At 37.9% G+C, this 23088-nt stretch overlaps 1 protein-coding gene across 8 annotated transcripts in view; it reads right to left on the bottom strand.

Moving 5' to 3' along the window:
• MYO9A (myosin IXA) overlaps positions 1-23088 on the bottom strand; it is a 300731-nt gene that overhangs the window by 207284 nt on the left and 70359 nt on the right. For all 8 annotated transcript variants that reach the window (XM_030930260.1, XM_030930262.1, XM_030930261.1 and 5 more), the window contains exons 3-6: positions 13482-13576; positions 8796-8858; positions 2729-2828; positions 887-943 (exon numbers count right to left, since the gene is read on the bottom strand). In XM_030930260.1, the coding sequence (XP_030786120.1) occupies positions 887-943; positions 2729-2828; positions 8796-8858; positions 13482-13576 (315 nt within the window). The remainder of the gene's footprint in view (positions 1-886; positions 944-2728; positions 2829-8795; positions 8859-13481; positions 13577-23088) is intronic.

Genomic DNA, 23088 nt, shown 5'->3' with positions numbered 1-23088 from the left:
TATTACATCATGTATCCCCTTAAATCACTCAATTTAAAACAGAAAATAGGCTAGGCATAGTGGCTCATACCTGTAATCCCAACACTTTGGGTGGCCAAGGTGGGCAGATCGCTTGAGGCCACGAGCTCAAGACCAGCCTGGCCAATATGGCGAAACCCCATCTCTACTAAAAATAGAAAAATTAACCGGGCCTGGTGGCGCACGCCTGTAATCCCAGCTACTTGGGAGGCTGAGGCATGAGAATCACTAGAACCCAGGAGATGGAGGTTGCAGGGAGCCAAGATCATGTCACTGTACTCCAGTAATAGCGTGAGACTCTGTCTCAAAAAATAAAAATAAAAAAAAAACCCTTATTTATAGGAATTTCAATACTTATTTTTGGATACTTTTATTAAGGCTACAGACTCTTGCTACTGGGAAAAAAAATCAAAAAAAAATTCATGCATTCATTATGTGTAAAGATTGTTGACATATAAAACATAAAGGATGCAATTTTTTGAAATAAACAATAATTATTACTCATATGTGGGTAATGAAACTACTAAAAAATAAAAGGGGAAAAAAACTATAGTTCATACAAATCCACAGCAATGCTGAAGAATCAGGAATATAATCAATTTAATGTTTGTCAAAATAAATATTGAATGTGGACTAAGTCTTAATGACCAGAAAATATCCAAAAAAAAAAGTAAATTAACTGGTTTTAAATCAACAAATTATACAGATATAAATCAATCATTCAAAAGAAATGAAACACTGATTTATCTTCCTTCCTAGGATTATTTGCATTTCAGCTGATTTGCATTCTAAATCTTCAGATGGATGCAAATGAGCAATGTGAGGACCCTTTGACAGGAACACAGAATATTTAGGTACTTGTACTGACCGGCTCAGAGTCATAGCAATAATCATCCCAGCTCTGTCTGAGGGGTTTCTTTGTTATCTGAAAGTAAGGCAGATTAGTTAGGTAGAAGTAATGGTTATTATAATTTTCTAATGATCTCTTAGATGTGGTGTGCAGGTAGTACTGCTGCTATCCATTGAAAAGTTATTTTGCATAGCAGCATAAAACAAGAAATAATGAAGCAAATTTTCACATTCTGGGAGACTGTATACTATACTACCCAACTCATACATACCATAGGCTCCAGTGACTGTTATTTATATAAACTGAGTCCCATATCCTATGAATACTGACATTATGACAGAAATATATTATGGTCATTAATTACAAAAAGATCTGAAAGAACAGCAAAATTCCAGAGTTCTCTAACACTAACAACTATCAGCTCATTTATGAGATCATTAGTTTATAAAAAAGAAAATCTTTAATCACCCAAATATAATGCAAATAGTTTAAACTGGGGAGGAAAAAACTCAGAAGCTGAATTAGCAAATATTTTTGAAAAGCTAATTAATTTTATCCGTAAAAATTAATAATATTGTATCAGAAATTGATACTTTAAATAACTTGGAATTCTCAATATATTAATACAAAGTCATTAGTTTATATTAATATATGCAGTTTCAAAATTAAGAAATAACAGTTAATACAACACACTGTATATCTTGGGGAAAGCCAAAGGTATAACTTTCTTTTTTTTTTTTTTTGTGAGACAGAGTCTCACTCTGTCGCCCAGGCTGGAGTGCAGTGGCATGATCTTGGCTCACTGCAACCTCTGCCTCCCAAGCTGAAGCGATCTCGTGCCTTAGCCTCCCAAGTGGCTGAGATTACAGGTGTGCGCCACCACACCCAGCTAATTTTTTTGTATTTTTTAGCAGAGACAAGGTTTCACGATGTTGGCCAGGCTGGTCTCGAACTCCTGATCTCAGGTGATTCAACCGCCTCAGCCTCCCAAAGTACTAGGATTACAGGTGTGAGTCACTGCACTCAGCCAAAGATATAACTTTCATAACCCTAAATATATACTGCTATCTTTGAACCATCATCAGTGTCAATTTGCTTACAAAACCTTCATAAGGATTTTTTTAACTGTCATAAAGGAATTTCTTTCCATAGACATTACATCTTGCCTCCAACAACGGAAAAATAAGGGGAGACAATCTATTATTTAAATGATCTATTGTTTATTTTACTAATTCCATTAAGGCTGGTTGTAAAATTTTTGTTATTATGAGAAATAATAAAATTGGTAAAGTCAATGTAATGAAAAGTGAGAATTACTCCTTAATGTGGAAGTTTAGGGATGAATTTTGAGTTTTGAGGAAAGATCCAAATTCTCTAAGTCATTTGCCTTTGAACAGTCATACTCTAAGTCAGTGTCACAGTATCATGCAAAGACGTATGTGTATGAGACTTCAAAACATGCAAATTAGGTTTCAAGTAATCCTTAGCAAAGGACAAGAATTAATCATCAGTAACATTTAATATCCTGGGGTTGTAAAAGGCAAATCACTTTAGTAAAAGTAAAGCATTTTTCTAATAGAGTAGAAGTATCAATAAACAGCTTACTGTTTTTTTTTTCCCAAAGAATTTCACAGAAAACAAAAAGCACATACATTATCTGAGCTTTTAACATTTATATGAGGATGATAATTACCCTCAAATTTGAGAACTGCATCACATAAATTTGTAGAGTACACGTATGAAAATGCTAGCTAATATCCATTTGTAGATTTGGGAAAGAAAGTACTAGAAAAAAGACACTTTTCAAGCATTAAATTTAATACTGCCCTATACTTCAAAATGCTTTCTATGAACTCTCACCTGATTGAGATAATGATATTCCTCTGGTTGCTTAAGATGGAATGCTGATCTCTCGTCTTCACTTGCTCCTGCCAGGAGGTAATAGAATACATGATAGTTCCTGTGGGAAACAAAGAAGTACAGTTTTATAACGTGTGATTTATGGTTATCATTTAACAGGGGGAGGGGGGAAGCAAACAGTAATTAGTAAAATGTATCAGCTTTGCTTCATTTTTTAACATAAATGTGATAAATTCAGCATTTAAGTACTCCTAAAAATTGAATGATGTTTTGGGTGTGGAATACAAGAGAGAGGGATGAAGGCAGCAAAATTAACAAAGTTAGGACCTCTGAAAATTTTCTTCTCCATAAAACCAATGAGAAATCTGGCAAATCTGTCATAATTAACCTTTTCAGAACTGTGGAAACTAATCGAAAGCTTGCAACAACCCAGAGAGTGTTTACTCAACAAAAAGAGCCAAATCTCAATAAAAAATGGCTTTATAGTGTTTCTAACTTGCCCTATTCCATCCCCTTGAAAACCAACAGCCTGCAAACTTGGAGATCAGAAGCCTGGCAGCTACCAGAAAGGTCAGAACAGGGTCTGGGCTTGTTCAAAGCCTCATTCCCTAAGAAATACCATTATTTGAACTGTATGGTGGGTCCCTGTAAGCAGCCATATTCACGACTGACTCTACGAGATTCATTCAGACTTCACATCCTGCAAAGATCTTTTCCCCAGAGGCATCCATAGAAACTGAGGCTGAACAGCCTACTTCCTAAAGCAGTGGATCAAAGTTGGGGCAAACAATAGGCTAACCAAGAAACTTAAAAGGAAAAGCTGGTGAATGTGATCTTCATACTGGCTTTGAAAACCTCCAATAAATTTCCTAGGAATCTAGAAGGCCATATGCGTGCAGAACCCTGTGGGCATGCCCAGGGTTGTATGTGCTCTCAGAAAAAAACAGATTAAATATAAACTCTCACCTCCAGTTAACTCTGAACCTCTGCACAAGCAGAAAATAAAGGCTAAGGTAGATTTGTAAAATACCTAGCTGAGTGTTGAAGGCATGGAACAATATACATAGAGAGCCCTGTGGCAAAGAGTGAGAGACGTGCTTATTGTTTCCAAGCATTTAAATACATCTCTGTCAAGTTATTACCTGACAAGTAAGTTAAATAAGCAGATACTTCAACAGCCACACTCAAAAAAGAATATCGACTTTATAAAATTCGTTCAGAAAAGTCACAAAACAAACAGTAGGAATAAAAACAACCATCAAACCCTGGTAAGAAGAGGACTCATTTCTAGAGTTGCTACATTATATTATTTTAAAAATCCAATTTTTTGGCCGAGCGTGGTGGCCATACCTATAATCCCAGCACTTTGGGAGGCCAAGGTGGGCAGATCACAAGGTTAAGAGATGGAGACCATCCTGGCCAACATGGTGAAACTCCGTCTCTACTAAAAATACAAAAATTAGCTGGACATGGTGACATGCGCCTGTAGTCCCAGCAACTCAGGAGGCTAAGGCAGGAGAATCACTTGAACCCAGGAGACGGAGGTTGCAGTGAGCCGAGATTGCACCACTGCACTCCAGCCTGGTGATAGAGCGAGACTGTCTCAAAAAAAAAAAAAAAATCCAATTTTTGTTTTGAGACAGGGTATCTGTCACCCAGGTTGGAGTGTAGTGGCATGCTCATGACTCACTGCAGCCTCGACCTCCTAGGCCCAAGTGATTCTCCCACTTCAGTCTCCCTACTAGCTGGGACCACAGGTGTGCACCACCAAACCTGGCTAATTTTTGTATTTTTTGTAGAGACAAGAGTTTCCCCATGTTGCCCAGGCTGGTCTCGGAAGTCATGGGGGCTCAGGTGATTTACCCATCTTGGCCTCCCAAAGTGCTGGGATTACAGGCATGAGTCACTACACCCAGCCAAAAAAATCCAGTTTTCAACAACAACAACAAAAATCATAAGGCATGCAAAGAAAGAAGACAGTATAGCCGATACAAAGTAGAAAAAGTATTAATAACTGTCCCTGAAAAAACCCAGACATTAGACTTACAAGATTTTAATCAGCTATTTTAAATGTGTTCAATGAACTAAAGAAAGTCACATTTAATGAACTAAAGAAAAGTATAAGAACACTATCTCACCAAATAGAGACTAATATACAGGACTCATAAGAAATTAATCAAAAAAGAATTCCGGAGTTGAAAAATATAACTGAAATGAAAAAGTATCCAGAGGAGCTTAACAGTAAATATGAGTAGGTAGAAGAAAGAACCAGTGAACCTGAAGAAAGAATCAACAAACATGAAGACAGGTTAACCGACTCTCCTCTAAAGAACACAAGAAAAAAAACGGAGAATAAGAAACAAGGTTTCAGAGACCTGTGGGACACCATTAAAAAGACTCCCATGGGGAGCACAGTGGCTCATGTCTATAATCCCAGCACTCTGGGAGGCAGAGGTGGGTGGATCACCTGAGGTCAAGAGTTCAAGGCGGCTCACGCCTATAATCCCAGCACTTTGGGAGGCAGAGGTGGGTGGATCACCTGAGGTCAGGAGTTCGAGGCCAGCCTGGCCAACATGGTGAAACCCCGTATTTACTAAAATTACAAAAAAAAAAAAAAGCTGGGCATGGTGACAGGCACTTGTAATCCCAGCTACTCAGGAGGCTGAAGCAGGAGAACCACTTGAACCCGGGAGGCAAAGGTGTAAGCTGAGATCTCACCATTGCACTCCAGCCTGGGCAACAAGAATGAAACTCTGTCTCAAAAAAAAAAAAACACACACACACACACAAAAGAAGAGAAAGAAAAAAAGACTCCTATACATACTAGGAGTTCTAAAAGGAGAAATAAGAAAGGGACATAAAGAATACTTGAAAAAACAATTGCCAAAATCTCTCTCCAAATTTGATGGAAAACATTAACTGCACATCCAAGAAACTCAATGAACTCTAGAAAGTATAAACTCAAAGAAATCCACATTTTGACAAACCAAAATTCTTGAAAGGCAAAGACAAAGAATTTTGAAAGCACCAAGAGAGAAACTCATCAAGAAATCCTAATATAAGATTAACAGCTGATTTCTCATCAGGAACCATGGCAGATGGATAACGTATTCAAAATGTTTAAAGGAAAAAAAAATGTCAATCAAGAAGTATATATCCAGGAAAAATAAAGGAGAAATTAGAACACTGCCAGATAAACAAACTTGGACTTCACACTAAAGATGGGCCTTACAAGAAATACTAAAGGCAATTCATTTTTCTGACTGAAATAAAAGGATAGTAGACAAGATTTAATTAAGCATGAAGAAATAAAGAACAATGGCAAATATAAAAGACAGTATAAATTAATTAACTCATTGATTGATTGACTGACAAGATCTCACTCTGTTGCCCATGCTGGAGGGCAGTGGCACAATCTCAGCTCACTGCAACCTCTATCTCATTTCAAGTGATCCTCTCACCTCGGATTCCCAAGTAGCTGGGACTCTGGCGTGCACCACCACACCCGGCTAATTTTTGTAGAGATAAGGTTTTGCCATGTTGTCAAGGCTGGTCTCGAATTCCTGGCCTCAAGTGATCTGCCCACCTTGGCTTCCCCAAAGTGCTGGGATTACAGGCAGGAGCCACTGCACCTGGCCTATTTTTTATTTATAACACTTTTTTCCTATTAAACTTGAAAAAGTACATAAAGTAGTAATTATAAATGTGTTGATGGATGTAGCACCATAAAGAAGTAATTTGCATAACAATTACAGGACAAAGGAGCAAGAAAGGAATAGAGCAACATACAAGCAAAGTTTGTTATATACTATCAAAATTAAGTTGTCAGTATTCCAAACGACATTGTTATAAGTTAAGATTTTAACTACAATACCCGGGGTAACCAATAAGAATATAAAAAATAATAAAAAGAAATAATAAAAATGAAATTAAAATGGTACACTAGAAAGCATTTATTTAATGCAAAAGAAGGCAGGCATAGAAGAACAGAAGAACAAAAAAAATTGTTAACACATATGGAGAACAAACAGCAAAATAGTATTAATAATCCTACCTTATCAATAATTACATTAAGTATAAGTAGATTAAACGCTCTATTCTAAAGGTAGATAAACGGCAGAATGGATAAAAACAAAATGTATGGTCCAACTACATACTGTTTACAAGAGACAAGCTTTAGATTCAAAGACACAAATAGTTTAAAAATAAAAATATGAGAAAAAAAGATACCATCAAGCAATACCCAAAAGCAAGCTAGAGAATACCAGATAAAACAATAATTACTAATTATTACTAATACCAGGTAAAATAAAGTTAAAGACCAAACTTGTTCCTAGGGACAAAGAAGGCCATCTTATAATGACAAAAGGGCCAATCCATCAAGAAGATATAACAATTTAAAATATATATATGTGTGTCTAAGAACAGAGCCCAAAAAAACGTTGAGCAAAAAGAACTTTTTTTTTTTTTGAGACGGAGTGTCACACTGACACCCAGACTGCAGTGCAGTGGTGAGACCTCAGCTCACTGCAACCTCCACCTTCCAGGTTCAGGTGATTCTCCTGACTCAGCCTCCCGAGTAGCTGGAAATACAGGCGCATGCAACCACACCTGGCTAGTTTTTGTACTTTTAGTTTCACCATGTTAGCCAGGCTGGTCTAAAACTCAAATGATCCACCTGCCTTGGTTTCCCAAAGTGCTGGGATTACAGGAGTGAGACAGTGCACCCGACCACAAAAAGAACTTGATATAACTAAGAGAAGAAGTACACAATTCAACAATAATACTGAAAGACTGCAATACTCCACTTTCAATATTGAAGAAAGTAATCAGACAGAAGATGAACAAGAAAAAGAGGACTTCAAAATTACTATATACCAATTAGACCTAACACATGTTTATAGAACACTCCAGCCAACATAAGGAGGATATGTTTTTTCAAGTCCACATGGAGTATCCTCCAGGGTAGACCATGTGTAGTCTACTACAAAACAAGTCTCAATAATTTAAGGAGATTGAAATTATACAACTACTCCAAACACTTTGCAGTGAAATGAGAAATCACATTTCCAAAATACAAATACATGGAAATTTGACAACACATTCCTAAGTAACCAGTGGGTTAAAGAAGTCACAAGCAAAATTATAAAACACTCCAAGATGCACAAAAACGAAACACTACACCAATACTTGGAAAACAGCTGAAGCAGTAAACCCATATAAAAAAGATCACAAATCTATAACCTAACCATCCACCTTAAGAAACTAGAAAAAAAAGGCAAACTAAACCCAAAGCAAGCAGAATAAAGGAAATAATAAGCATCAGAGCAGAAATAAATGAAATAGGAAATAGGAAAAGGAAAGAGAGAACATCAATGAAACTAAAGATTGGTTATTTGAAAAGATCTTCAAAATTAAACTTTTATCTAGACTGATGAGACAGACACAGAAAGAAACAGAGAATCAAATTCAGGAATGAATGACAGAGGAACATTACTACCAATAGTTTTCCATCTGTAAAATGGGAATAAATAAAAAAGAAACAGAGAAGTTAAGTGAGATGCCCAAGGCATATCCAATATTTGAATGTAGGTTAAACCCTCTCTTAACCAAATCTCACTGCAGGATGAAACAAATCATTAATTTACTTCTCTATCTTATTTCTCCATCTGAAGGATACCACATATATCATCTCTAAAGACCTGTATACCTCAAGTAATACAATCAAATTAAGAGCTTTATTGAAAATTTTTTCTCAAGTTAGAAAAAGAACACTAAGGAAATGGGAGAAAAGTCCCGAGGTACACTGCTCACCAAGAGGAATGAGGAACAACTGAGAAACTGCTTACTTGTTCTGACAGTTTGCAATAGTTCTATATACCAAATAAAGATCTCCTAGCAGCCTCTGAAAAACTGCAAAGTTCTGCCCACGACAGAAATAGCAATTATGCATAAAGCTATGCATGACGTAAACTGAATTAAGGGTCATAATACACAAAGACCTTAAAAGTCAATCTGCATGATACAAATGTTAACTTCACCTAATTACACAAATAAAAATACGTACCGTTCATTATGCTCTTGATAAACGAGTCTGGACTTCTCCAGTAGGTATTTTTCAACATAGGCACTACAAGAAAAATAAAATTGGTTGATATAAATAATAAAGTTTAATATAAGATAGACAAACATTTGGAGACAGTGTAGAAGTATAAAGAATACTATCCAGATCATTTCAAAATATTCACCATTGGCCGGGCAAGGTGGCTCACACCTGTAATCCCAGCACTTTGGGAGGTCGAGGCGAGAGGATCACCTGAGGTTAGGAGTTCAAGACCAGCCTGGCCGATATGGTGAAAGCCCATCTCTAATAAAATACACAAATTAGCCAGGCATGGTGGCAGGCACCTGTAATCCCAGTTACTCAGGAGGCTGAGGCAGAAGAATTATTTGAGCCTGGGAGGCAGAAGTTGCAGTGAACCAAGATCACGCCACTGCACTCCAGCCTGGGTGACAGAGTGAGAATCTGTCTCAAAAAAAAAAATACATGCATACATACATATATATATACTATTATAATTGTGTTATGGGTACTGTTAGTGTTATCCATGTTAAATTCATATGGTCATGAGTCTTTTTTCTTTCAGTAAAGCAAAATACAATAAGAAGTTTAAAACATAGTACACAAGATCCCCGAAGATAGACTCTACATTATTTCTAGGCTACTGTATCACTACACATTCTTCCAAACATACTTTGGCCAGACTACTACATAAGCCTCAAAGATATGCATAGTTTCTTTTTATATATTTATGCTATTGTCACAGCCTAAAATCAATTTATTATATAATGATTTACTCCATAGTTATTTATTGGGCACTACATCAAGCACAAGGAATATGGAAATAAGTGATCTACTACCCATTCTCAAATGACTTACAAACTAGTGAGAAAGTACGTAATCTAGCAGCTATCATACAGAGTTGATAGAGCCTATTATAGAGCAATGACCAGGATATTATGCATACACAAAGAGAGACACCTGAGATTCAATCCAAGAAGGAAAAAGGATGTAAAGAAGAATTCCCATGGATATTGAGTACACAGCACAGAGTAAACATTCATTACATATATCTGGTGAAAGAGTGACTGGGTAAATCAATTCAAAATCTGAAGGATTAACAAGAAGGAAAAGAGAACTGCCTTTATGTAAGGTTATAAAGAAAGGAGGGTACACATACCAACAAAACAATTAGTCATGTATCACTTAACTATGGAGGTACGTTCTGAGAAATGCATCATTAGACAATTTTGTTGTTTGTCAGCATCACAGAGTGCACTGATACAAACTTGATAGTATAGCCTACTACACACCTATGCCTTATGTTATAGCCTATTGCTCCTAGGTTACATACCTATACAGCATATTACTTCACTGAATACTATACGCAAATGTAACACAATGGTAAGTATTTGTGTATTTAAAAATAGAAAAGGTACAGTACAAATATGGTATTAAAATCTCATAGGACTACCATAGTATATGTGGTCCATCATCTACTGAAACATCACTGGTGTATGACCCAAGTTAAGTATGACTAAAGAATGAGATAGGCGGATGGACTAGGATCAAGAGCTAATATACTATATGCCAGAAGAATGAACTTTATCCTGAAAGTAATGAGGAATTAAACACCAATTGTATGTCTTTTTTTTTCTCTTTATCCAGATTGTGCCCTCCAAGTCTTTAAAACTTCTTACCCAAATGGGTGCAATCAGCTAAGATCTTACTGGAAAGGGGTTCTGAATCGGAATCTGAAATGTAAAAGCTTTAGATTACTGAATTCAAATTATTAGGACAAACCTCTTAGGGGGCAGAATCTGACTCTTAAGCTGTATTTCTCCCAGTTGCCTACCACCACATGCTATATGCTTCAGTCACTCACAAACACAGAATCCCTCAAAGATTCCATTCACTCCTGACTGCACTGCTCACTTTCTTCCTCCCACTTCCAATTCCCTAGTCTATTCCCGGTCTCTGTCCAGTAAATTGCATTCCTTCATTAAAATAAAGCTCAAATGTGGGTTCTTTGAAAATCCATTGCCACTACCACCACCAATAATTAAAATTTCTTTCTCTGAATTACCATTGCCATTTCCAGTCTAAATTACCAAAACAGGCTCTTACCTGTCTAAAATGGCAGAAAGGAAATTAACATGAACTAGTATGTTAAATCCTCACACCCACCTTGCATGGCAAATATTACTGCCCCTATTTTACAAGTATAGAAACTGATGCTGAAAGATATTAAGATCACACAACTAGTAAAAAGCATAACTTTTAACTCAGGTCTGTTTTAACTACAAAGGCTCTCTCTTTCAACTATAGTAGCCCCCTTCCACTTTATCCATGGGGGATACATTCCAAGATGCCAACCACAAATAATACCAAACCCACATATATATTCCATTCTACATACTACATATCTATATACTACATATATATATATGGCTTTTTTCCTCGATTTTTTTTTTTTTTTTTGGAGAAGGAGTCTTGCTCTGTCACCCAGACGATCACAGCTCACTGCAAACTCCGCCTCCTGGGTTCAAGTGATTCTCCCACCTCAGCCTCCTGAACAGCTGGGTTCACAGGCACATGCCACCACACCTGGCTAATTTCTGTATTTTTAGTAGAGATGGGCTTTTACCATGTTGGCCAGGTGAGTCTCTAACTCCTGACCTCAAATGATTTGCTTGCCTCAGCCTCCCAAAGTTCTGAAATTATAGGGGTGCCTGGCCTGAGTTTTTTTTTCCTGTACACACATGCCTATGACAAAGTTTAATTTATAAATTAGGCATAGAAGACAGGGGTCACCACCCCCCAGGGCATGGACTTATAGTGGTTGGCCTGTTAGGAACCGGGCTACACAGCAGGAGGTGAGCGGCCAACAACTGAGCAAAGCTGAGCTCCACCTCCTGTCAGCTCAGCGGTGGCATTAGATTCTCACAGGAATGTCAACCCTATTGTGAACTGCACATGCGAGGGATCTAGGCTGCACACTCCTTATGAGAATTTAATGATATACGTAACATGCCTGAATCATTCCGAAACCATTCCTCCATCCCCCAGTCTGTGGAAAAACTGTCTTCGACGAAACCAGTCCTTGGCACCAAAAAGGCTGAGGACCACTGCAGTAAGAGATTAATAATAACTAATAATAAAATAAAACAAGTGGGCTGGGCACAGTGGCTCACGCCTGAAGTCCAAGATTAGCCTGGCCAACACAGTGAAACACCGTCTCTCCAAAAAATACAAAAATTAACCGGGTATGGTGGTACACGCCTGTAGTCCCAGCTACTCTAGAGGCTGAGGCAGGAGAATCACTTGAACCCGGGAGGAGGAGATTGCAGTGAGCCAAGATTGCACCAATGTACTCCAGCCTGGGTGATTGAGACCCTTCTCAAAATAAATAAATAATAGAACAATTATAACAATACACTGTAATAAAATGTATGTGCATGTGTTCTCTGTCTGAAAACATCTTACTGTACTATACTCAACCATCTTTGGGTAACTGAAACTGCATAAAGAAACCACAGGTAAGGGTGGTGGTAGGGGAAGTTTAAAGGGATACGTAAGAATTTGCTGTACTTTTCCTCTTATTTTTGCTGTGAAGCTACCACTGCTCTAAAAAATAAAGTCTATTTAAAAAAAAACTATAAAGAATATTGCTCACACAACCAGAGGACTCTGAACATAGACTATATAATAAGAAACAATATTGTAACAAAATTGTATTTCTTGAATATAATAATATGGTTATATAGAAAAATGTAGATTAGAAAATACCAACTTACTTGAAAACAAATTTTTTTTTTTTTAATTTTTTTTGAGAGACAGAGTCTCGCTCTGTCGCCCAGAATGGAGGAGTAGAATGGCATAATCTCAGCTCACTGCAACCTCCACCTCCCAGGTTCAAGAGATTCTCCTGTCTCAGTTTCCTAAGTAGCTGGGACTACAGGCTTGCACTACCATGCCCGGCTAATTTTTGTGTTGGTCAGGCTGGTCTTGAACTTCTGACCTCAGGTGATCCACCCACCTCAGCCTCCCAAAGTGCTAGGATTACAGGCATGAGCCACCGTGCCCGGCCTTGAAAACAATTTTTTTTTTTTTTTTTTTTTTTTGAGACGGAGTCTCGCTCTGTCCCCCAGGCTGGAGTGCAGTGGCCAGATCTCAGCTCACTGCAAGCTCCGCCTCCCGGGTTCACGCCATTCTCCTGCCTCAGCCTCCCGGAGTAGCTGGGACTACAGGCGCCCGCTACCTCGCCCGGCTAGTTTTTGTATTTTTTAGTAGAGACGGGGTTTCACCGTGTTAGCCAGGATGGTCTCGATCTCCTGACCTCGTGATCCGCCCGTCTCGGCCTCCCAAAGTGCTGGGATTACAGGCTTGAGCCACCGCGCCCAGCCGAAAACAATTTTTTAAAAGAGCAAATGTACGCATAATATACAGAAAGCAAATGCAACACACTGACTACAATTAACAAATCTAGGTTAAGAGTATGAGTGACTGTTACATTAGTCTTAAAATTTTCTGAGGTTTGAACTTTTCCAAAAGAAAAAAAAAAGTTGACAGGGAAGAATTTTAATGTTGACATCAATGTCTGGGAATGAAATAATACATAGTTTATAAAAGGGTAAAGACAAAAATTAAAACATGCTCTGAAGCCTACGCTTGCTAAGTAGCATTACTTACCCAAGTACAGTGCCTGTTTCCTGGTAATTTACTTGAATAAACTTCCCAAAACGACTTGAATTGTTATTATGAGCTGTCTTTGCATTTCCAAAGGCCTGTCAAAATAAATAATTCTCATTAGTTTCACTTAAAAAAACTTTTTTTTTTTGGAGGGGGGATTAGGTCAGCTGCTTAGGTCAGCTCAGAGACAAAATGCTAAGGAGATAGTAAAAGGGCAATTTGCTTTTACGTTCAGACTCATTTACGGTTCAGGTAAAATTTTTTAAAAAAGCAATTAACAACTGAAAGAAGACCAAGTAGATTTTATTTTCTGCTATTCAGTAAAATAAACCATAATTGTATTTTATGTTATTTATTTACTTTGGAGACAGTCTCGCTGTCACCTAGGCTGGAGTGCAGTGGTGTGATCTCAACTCACTGCAACCTCTGCCTTCTGGGTTCAAGCAATTCTCCTGCCTCAGCCTCCCGAGTAGCTGGGACTACAGGCCCACGCTGCCACACCTGACTAATTTTTTGTATTTTAGTAGAGATGGGGTTTCAATGTGTTGCCCTGGCTGGTATGGAACCCCTGAGCTCAGGCAATCTGCCACCCTCAGCCTCCCAAAGTGCTAGGATTACAGGTGTGAGCCACTGCGCCCAGCCAAAATAAATTATAATTTTAAAAACTTAATGTTCTTTACAGTTTGGATTTCTCTTTCACATTCCAAAGCCCCCCTAAAAAAAGCCTTAATATATTTATACTTTTACTTTTTTAAAAATTTGCTAAACTGAAGTAACAAGGAGTTAGGAAAATAATAATTACATCAAAATAATTACAATTTTAGAATAAATGAAATGAAATTCCAGTACATAATGTACTATACTTTATTATGCCTATTTAAAACAAAGCTAGAGTACTCATTACAAAAGAATAAGAACTATAAACTTCCTAAATTGTCACCCAAAGTATGTACCTAGGAATGGAATACTGGCCAGGAATAAAAGTAAACTAATGATATCAACAAACACTATGCTAAGCACAAGAAACCAGGCACAAAGTACATATCATGTAATCTATTTACATGAAATTCTAGAAAAGGCAAAACAAGAGTAACAGGAAGCACATCAGTGGTTATCTGGGAATCTGGGTGGAATTGAGAAATATCTACAAAGGGGCACAATGGGTGATAAAGATAATCTACAGTTCAATTCTATGATGGTGGTTACATGGATATATACATTTATCAAGATTCACTGAGCTGTACACTTCAAATGTGTACATTATATTGTAAGTTATAGCTCAATATAGCTCAATGAAATTTAGCATGTAAATGTTTTGAAAAAAAGGAAGCCACTGCCCTAGCCTGAGCATTCACATTATATTTGAAGAAACAAAACTAGAAAAGACACAGAGTTGATTCATTGCAGAGCTTTTTTCTTCTCCTATAATAATCTCATGGGAACCTCTAACTCCAAAATCCTAAAGTAGCCATTTACTGAACACCTCCCTAAATGCAAAGCTGTTTGTGCTAAACTGTAACTGTGCAGAGCACATATACATAGACACACGCACACATACAAGACATGGAGAGGAGGTCAACGAAGCTCATGCCCCAGCAACTACATCTGTACTCAAGTAGTCATCATATCATGGTCCTGAGACCAGAAACATCAGCATCTCCTGAAAATTTGTTAGAAATTCAAATTCTTGGGTCCCTCACAAAACTATTAAATGAGAAACTCTGAGGATAAGGTCCAGCAATCTGTGCTTATTATAAACCTCCTTCGAGTGGTTCAGATGTAAGCCAAAGTCTGACAACCACCGCTCTACTTATCATGCATGCATTTAAATTTCTGTGAAATTACATTTTACTATGTCTTAAGAAATTATTCTATAATGATAACAGCAAATGCAAAGATTCATAAAAATCTCCAGATTTTTATGCTTAGATAAAAATTATGTTTAGATTATACTGTACCTTAGTAAGTCATGGAAAAGAGCCCAGGCTCTCAACCATCACCAAACCATCTGCAAACTATATACACAAAAAAGCTTGACATTGCTGAGTTCTGAATGCCTAGAATAGTTTGTCCATTCTGCTTTTTCCCTTTCCACCATAGAAAGTTTTTTACAAGGAATTTAGAAAAACCACATGGCACAGATTAATAAAATGTAGAAACAGAAACAAATTTCATCAAAGAAATATTCATTTAAATGTCAAATGCATTACATTTTGATAAAACTTAAAAAATAAACCGTGGGCATGGAGATACAAAATATGGATGTGTGATGTACTACTCCTATTTTCATATATGCCACTTCTGATTCTGCCCAAGGCTACAACGTCAACAGCCAATCAGAAGCTTTACCTGTTACTTAACCTGTGATTGCAACACAACTTTTATCACTACATAAAGTCATTTAGGGCCATTTTGAGAGGTAGGCTTGCAATAGATACTTCACCAAATAAGTTATATGGATGGCAAATAAGCATGAGAAAGCATGTTCAACATTACCAGCTATTACAGAAATTCAGTCAAGACCGCAATGAGATACTACTACACACCTATTAGAATGGCTAAAATAATCAACAAAAACTGACAATGACAAGTTGCTGCTGACGATGCAGAGGAACTGGAACACTCATACAGTGCTGGTGGATATGCAAAATGGTAGAGCAACTCTGGAAGACAATCTAACAAAATGTAAAACATTCACAGAAAGTTAAACACACTCTTAACAATATGACCCAGCAATACCACTCCTGGCTGTTTACTATTGAGAAATACAAATTTATATATACATACACATCAAGGCACAAACATTATCATCAGCTTTGTGACAGTCAAAGCTTGAAAACAACCAAATGTCCATCAACAAATGAAGGATTTAACAAACTGTGATTCATCCACGTAACGGAATATTACTCAGAAGTAAAATAAACTGCCATATTTTAACAACTTGGATGAATTTCAAAGATACAACACTGAATGAGAGAAATCAGTCTCAAAACTTTACATGTGGTGGTTCACATGTGTAATCCCAGCAATTTGGGAGGCCAAGGTGGGAGAACTGCTTGAAGTCAGGAGTTTGAGACCATCCTGGGCAACATAGGGAGAACTCATCTCTACAAAAAGTTTTTAAAAATTAGACCTGCACGGTGGCACACGCCTGTAATCTCAGCTAATCTGGAGGCTGAGGTGGGAAGATCACTTGACTGAGCCTGGAAGGTTGAGGCAGCAGTGAGCTGTGACTGTACCACTGCACTCCAGCCAGGGTGACAGCCTGAAACCCGGGTCTCAAAAAAATAAAAAACTTCACATACTATAGGACTCTATTTATATGACATTCTCAAAAACAAAAACAGCAGCAATGGAGAGCAGACAAGTGATTCCCATGAGTCAGGAAAGTATGGCAGGGCAGAGGGTATGAAGATAAGGAGTATCAGAAGAGTTTTATGGAGTAATGAAACTATTCTGTATCAAAATTGTACACAGATGGTTATAAAAATTAATGTTTTACAATTCATAGAATTTTAATGTAAGATTACTTATTTCAAAAAAACTCCTCAAAACAGTCATTCAAAATAGAAGGCATAAAAAACACAATTTCAGATATACTAAGTTGAAAATATTCATCACAAAGCTAACCTGCACTAAAAGAAACATTAAAGAAGTCCTTTGAGCAGAAGGAAAATGGTATCATATTAAAACATGGATCTATACAAGGAAGGAAGAACAGCAGAAATGGCTGCCCCATGTGTAAATACAAAAAATATTTTTTAGTACTTAAATCTTTTGAAAAGATCATTGAGAGTGAAATTAGCAAAAATGGCAGAGTAAGGACCTCTAAACATCCTCTCCTTCATAAAAGGCACAAGAATGCTGACAAAAATTGTCAAACTCAAATTTTTAAGAACTCTGGAAATTAACCAAAGGATTGCAAGAACCCTTTGCAGTGGCATTTAATCAAGTAAAAACAGCTGAGCCTTGGTTAGGAAAATCAGGCATTTTAACTTGTGCTATTACTACTCCTTTCTCTCTAGCTCCACACTGAAGAGAAAAACCAACATCCTACAATGATGAGGTTTTTTTAAAGACACCCAAGAAGCCACTTCAACAGGGATGGAACTCATCCAAACTCCAGTTCCCCAAGCAAATCATCACAATTTGACTTATCTGACATTTCCCTGGAAAAACTCACAAAGAGTTCTCTCTTTGTGTGTATCTCTTAGTGTGTATGTTTTGTTTTGTTTTTTGTTTTTTTTTGAGACAAGATCTCACTCTGTCGCCTGCAGTGCAGTGGTGCTATAACGGCTCACTATAGCCTCCACCTCCAGGACTTAAGCAATCCTCCCACCTCAGCTTCCTGAGTAGCTGGGACTACACACAGCCATGCACCACCACACCCAGCTAATTTTTGTATTCTTCTGTAGAGATGGCGGGCAGAGGGGGAGTCTCCCCATGTTGTCCAGGCTGGTCTTGAATTCCTGGGCTCAAGCGATCCACCTACCTCTGCCTCCCAAAGTGCTGGGATTACAGGCATGAGCCATGGTGCCTGGCCCCTCACCCTACTTTTTTTTGCAACAGGGTCTCACTCTGTCAACCCAGACTGGAGTGCATGGTGCCATAAGGACTTTCTTGACCTTACTTGGAAATCACTTGCTGAAAACAGCCTCTTCACACTCCCCATTGCACCCACCCACCATCACTATGTGTGTTTGTCAAAAACAATCAGAAGCAATTGTTTAAACACTGTAACTGCTTAAGGTGGCAATAACAGAATGCGGCAAAAAAAAAAAAAAAAAAAAAAAAAAAAAAAACTTAAAAGGAAAAGCTGGTGAATGGTGAATAATATGTACAAAGGAGACTTTGAAAACATCTGAAATATTCATGGGCAGGAGACCTGTATTTTGAACTTGAGGTTCTTTGTAAGCAGGAAGTAAAAGGTAAGGCAGAGTTGGTAACCGCTTGGCTGAGTACTGAAGGGGTGAACCAACAAGCATATAGAACCTCACAGTAAAGACTGGAAGCCTTAACTTCAAGGCATTTAAGGAAATCCAAGTCTAATCATAACCACTATAACTGAGTACAGTTTTTGATGATCTCATGGACAAAAATATAACAGACTTTACAAAATAAGTTCAGAGAAGTCATGAAACAAGCAAACAACAGTAAAATAAAAACAACCACAAACCTTGGGAAAATCTCATTTTGAGATGCAACATTATTATTATTTAAAAATGTCTAGTTTTCACCAAAAAATTAAGAGACATGCAAAAAAATACAAAAGTATGGGCATGGGAAAATGAAAAATAGCAATAAGCAGCAACTGTTCCTGATAAAGCCCAGATGTTGGACTTCCTAGGCAAAAGCTATCAGCTTTTTTTTTTCTGAGACAGGGTCTCACTCTATCACTCAGGCTGGAGTGCAAAGGCACCATCACAGCTCAGTGGAGCCTCAACCTCCTGAGCTCAAGCAATTCTCTGATTTCAGCCTCCCAACTCGGCTTCCTCAGTAGCTGGGACTATAGGTGCACACCAACACATCCAGCTAATTTTTTTTCCATTTTTTTGTAGAGACAGGGTCTCACCTATGTTGCCTAGACTGGTCCTGAACTCCTGGGCTCAAGTGATCCACTCTCCTTGGCCTCCCAAACTGCTGGGATTACAGGCATGAGCCACCACACCTGGCCAAAATACAGAATTCTTAAATGCACAAAAAATATCCACCAAGAAAGACCATGTTCTGGGCCATAAGTCTCAATAAACTTAAGAGTCCAAGCTATACAACAGTGTTATTTAACCTGGCCAAAATACAGAATTCTTAAATGCACAAAAAATATCCATCATGAAAGACCATGTTCTGGGCCACAAGTTTCAATAACTTTAAAAGAGTTCAAGTTATATAACACAGTGTTACCTAACCACAAAAGAATTAAATTATAAATCAAGAACAGGGGACAGAATCTCAGAGGGCAGGATTGGGGTACAGCAAGATGTGGAACAGATCCACAGATCCACTGACTGCTCCCACACACACAAAAGTACACCAATTTAACAACTACATACACAAAAAAGCACCTTCATGAGAACCAAAAAACCACTGAGTGGGGTAAAAGCAAACAGCCATCTTAGACTAAAATGGAAGCCATGTACTGAGAATGGCAGAGTCACAAAGAAGGGGCCCATGCCCATCACTGCACAATCAACCAGATCGGCCCAAGATTGATACCATGTGTATTATGATGTGAGGGAAATAAGAGTCTATCCTCTTTAATCCCTTATTGTTTTGACCTTTGTTACAGCAACCTAATGTTTGTACAAAAGGGCTTCCATTTCTTACTTCATTCGTTTCTGCATTGAACGTTTTATAGCATGTATAATTAGTTTAATAACTTAAAATATATACATAATCTATATATATTTACCTATAAGTAAAAATACAGATATAAGTAGAGATATGTATTTATATATACAGAGAGTGAAATCCAAATTTATCTATATAGTCTATACAGAGGTTACATAGATATAACGTGCAGTGGGCCAAAGATAAAGACTTCAGATTTTGGTTTTCTGATACATCAAAATATTTCAAATTATTTACACCTTCCTGAAAATTAAATTCACAAATCTTTATTGAGAATTGGTTATGTAAAAGAAACTAAAGTGACACATATAAGTATGTCATTGTTTTAGAAAGTACTATATTCACTCATCAGCAGCAAATTAATTTCAACAAAACAATACCATCCATACTTTTCAAGTAATACTATTAATCTAAAGTTCACTGATTTGAAGTTTTGTTTGTACTTAATTTGGTAAAATCTGTTTTGCTTTATAGCTGTAAACAAACTTTAAGGAAAAAAATTTAAATACAGTGGTATATTTGTACATTTTTCAGTGTCTTTAAAATTTTTGTTTATATATATTTATAATAAAATAATTAGATTTCAAAAAAAAACAGATAGGATTTAAATATTTACAAACTAAACACAAATCTAAGCAACCCATGGTTCAAAGAAGAAATCAGACCAGGCACAGTGGCTCATGCCTGTAATCCTGGCACTCTGGGAGGCCGAGATGGGTAGATCATCTGAGGTCAGGAGTTCAAGACCAGCCTGGCCAACATGGAGAAACCCCATCTCTACTAAAGACACAAAAATTAGCTGGGCCTGGTGGCACACACCTATAGTCCCAGCTACTCAAGAGGCTGAGACAGAAGAATCGCTTGACCCAGCAAGTGGAGGTTGCAGTGAGCTAAGATCACACCACTGCACTCCAGCCCAGGCAACAGAGCAAGATTCTGTCTCAGAAAAAGAAAAGGGGGGGGGGGATGGGGGGATCTGTCTCTGCTGTTCTGCGTCCTCCACCTTGGGAGTCTCTGGTGACTTTGTCACAGCCTCCGTTGCCCTGTGATCTCCAGGTCCTGGGAGATGCACAGCTAAGATGCCAGGACATCCTGGAAGCTGAGAAATGACCCTGAACCTGCAGCAACAACCTGGTCTCTCCATCATCCTAGGCTTGTGGACCACCAATCATAACCTCATCCACCTGCATGGACACATTAGTATGTCAGAACATAGCCCTGACTGGGCCATCTAGCTCCAAACGGTCATCCAACTAGGAGCCTTGGACAACGGACACTAGGAACTAGCTGGGAACCTGTAGATAGGCCTCTAGAAAGATCTGACTGCTGTTTTTCCAAAACGGTGGCCCCTGTCAGCAGGAGGCAGTTAAAATCGGTCTTCATCCTTATCCTTATTCTAATGGCACTTAGATGCACGTTTTTAGAGGGGAGAATAAGATAGCCAAGTTAACAAAAGGTTCCAGGAGAATCTCCAACCAACGCGCATACTAGGAAGACAGGGTGAAGACTTGTGAAGTCTATGCCATTTGCAGGGGGGTGGAGCCTGGCCTCTCCTGTTTCTGTGTGAAGACCTGGGATCAACTCAGTGAGGTGGACAGTCTGTTAGCAGGACCTCATCTCACTTTGCTGAGTTGTTTTTCTTTTTCATTCAATAATTTTACTCCTCACCCTTCTATGTGTCTGAGAGCCTAATCTTTCCTGGTCATGTGACAAGAACCCAGTATTTTCCGTTTTTTTGAGATGGAGTCTTACTCTGTTGCCCAGGCTGGAGTGCAATGGCATGATATTGGCTCACTGCAATCTCTGCCTCCCGAAGAACCCAGTATTTTCTACAACAATATTTTATACGTTTCTTTCTACACTGATTATATAATTATGGCTTTACAGCAGAAAACAAAAAAATAAAGAATGTCACAAAAAAAGAAGAAATCAAAAGGGAAATTATCACGTTTTAAACTAAATAAAAATGAAAACACAATATATCAGAATTTGTGGGATAGCAGTACAAGCAGTACCTAGGAAAGAATTTACAGCACTAAATAAATATATTAGAAAAGAAGAATGATCTAAAATTAATGACCTCAGAGATCATACTAAAAACTTTAAAAGCCTGTAATTCTAGCACTTTGGGATGCCAAAGCAGGTGGATCACTTGAGCCTGCGAGCTCAAAACCAGCCTGGGCAACGTGGTAAAACTCTGTCTCTACAAAAAATACAAAAATAAGGCAGGCGTGGTGGTACATGCCTGTAATACCACCTACTTGGGAAGCTGAGGTGGGAGAATTGCTTAAGCCAGGGAGGTCAAGGCTCCCATTTATTTGCAGGGTTTTATGGCTACAGCATATTCTTCACTCATTGCACACATGACAGACACCTGTACATCTTCACCTGCATTGTATTTTCCTTGTATTTATTTGCCCACTTCACCTTCTGGCAGTTTAAGATCCTCAGGAACTTCATCGGTTTCTGTCGGCAGGGGAAGGCAACTATCTTGAATGTGTATCAGTTGATAATCGTGTTTGAATATTTGAAACACCCATGTTGTGAACAGAAGGACAAATATCTTTTTTTTTTTTTTTTTTTTTGCCCATGAAAATAGCAATTCCAACAAGGTGAACCTTGGCATGACCATGTTTTCCAGTTTTGGAAGTTGACATCTTCACTATTTTGCACGGTTTTCCTTTGAACACCATGAAGCCACTTTTGCGCAAGGTCGAGCACTGCATAGGGTAAGTGCTGGAAGCCCCAGCATCTCCAGTAGTTAAATCAGTTTCATACACCATGGTGAGCTGGGGAGATGGTAGTTTTTCCATGGGAACTTTCAGCAGGCAAAGAGTGCCTTTCACCTGCATACCAGCACGGGTCCCCTACAGCTGCAGAGCCAGCGGCAGCGGTGGTAGCCGCAGCAGTTCCCAATAAGGGAATATTATATAAAACTTTATGACAATAAATATGGTAACTTAGATTAAGCAAATTTCTTGATACAAACTACCAAAGCTTACAAAAAAAAAAAAAAGGTAATATATATAACTCTGTATCTACTTTAAAAATTGAAGCCTTGTTTAAAATTCTCCCACAAAAAACACCAGGTCCAGATGGCTTCATTAATGAATTCCAACACTGACAGTAAAAAAAAAAAAAAAAAAAAAAAAAATCAGTTCTACACAACTCTTCCAAAAATATGAGGAGAAAAGACTTCCCAATTCTTCCTATGAGACTTGACAGTTCTATCAATGCAAAAGATAGAATGCAAAAAAAA

The sequence above is a fragment of the Rhinopithecus roxellana genome, chromosome 5 (assembly GCF_007565055.1).
Source record: "Rhinopithecus roxellana isolate Shanxi Qingling chromosome 5, ASM756505v1, whole genome shotgun sequence".
NCBI classification, from domain to species: domain Eukaryota; kingdom Metazoa; phylum Chordata; class Mammalia; order Primates; family Cercopithecidae; genus Rhinopithecus; species Rhinopithecus roxellana.
The sequence above is the reverse complement of the archived record's forward strand: the minus strand, read 5'-3'. Positions and strand labels throughout refer to the sequence as shown.